This window comes from Hipposideros armiger, unplaced genomic scaffold (assembly GCF_001890085.2).
Source record: "Hipposideros armiger isolate ML-2016 unplaced genomic scaffold, ASM189008v1 scaffold_30, whole genome shotgun sequence".
NCBI lineage: Eukaryota > Metazoa > Chordata > Mammalia > Chiroptera > Hipposideridae > Hipposideros > Hipposideros armiger.
In genome coordinates this window covers 2,766,564-2,767,551 of record NW_017731380.1, presented here as the reverse complement: position 1 = coordinate 2,767,551, position 988 = coordinate 2,766,564, and the positions used below count along the sequence as shown (strand labels likewise).

The 988-nt window shown below is 32.4% G+C and overlaps 1 protein-coding gene across 1 annotated transcript in view; it reads right to left on the bottom strand.

Moving 5' to 3' along the window:
* BAZ2B (bromodomain adjacent to zinc finger domain 2B) overlaps positions 1-988 on the bottom strand; it is a 277,499-nt gene that overhangs the window by 98,525 nt on the left and 177,986 nt on the right. Inside the window, exon 5 of the mRNA XM_019636819.1 lies at positions 48-286. Coding sequence (XP_019492364.1) covers positions 48-286 — 239 coding nt within the window. The remainder of the gene's footprint in view (positions 1-47; positions 287-988) is intronic.

Below are 988 nucleotides of genomic sequence, written 5' to 3'. Positions count from 1 at the left end.
AAAAAAAAAAAATCTGTTATAAATTTGTCCTTGAAAGAATGATTTACCTTATCCTTGATTTTCTCAGCTCTAGCATCCAAAGGCTGGTTTTTGTTTTGTTCCTGATTACATTTTCGATTTCCTCCACCTGAGCTTATACTTTTCGTTTGTCCCATGGAACTTGAAGCAGTAGTGGATAGTACAGATGTGTTGATACCAGACACAGATGATGTACTATTTCCATTTATTGACCCATTTACACCTTGAAAATTAAAAAAAAAAAAATACATTTTTATACAATAGAATACTATTGAGCAATATAGAAGAAGAAAGTACTGATACATGCTACAATGTGAATCATCTCGAAAACACTATGCTAAGTAAAAGACGCCAGACACAAAAAGGCCCATATTGTATGATTCCATTATGAGATAGTCACGATAGGTAAATCCACAGAGATAGAGCGCTACCTAGTGCTTGCCAGGGGCTGGGGGAGGGAAGAATGGGGAGAAATTACTTAATAGGTATGGGGTTCCCTTTTGGGGCAAGGAAAATGTTTTGAAACTACATAGAGGTGGTGGTTGCACAACACTGAATGCATGAAATGCCACTAAATTATGCACTTTAAAATGGTTCATTTTATATTTATGTGAATTTTACTTCAATTTTAAAAAATATTTAGAAAGATAATTAAATGCAAGTACTCTCCCTTTAGAGCAAACTCTCCAAAACACTAATTCTAGTGAAAAGAAAGATAATAATAAACCATCTAAAATACTATTATAATTTGCAAATGATATTCTAACAATAGTTATCAACTACAGAATTAATGACCATTTGAAAGAAAAAAGAATACTAGTATATTAGTTTTAATGAATTGAATGTTTAATTACAGAAGATATTATACTGAGTTATATAAAAAAGGTAATGCGAACATAGGAAAGAGCAGTAGAGTTGGGAGTTAGAAGACCCACGTTCAAATCCTGACTATGCTACACCAATATGTAAG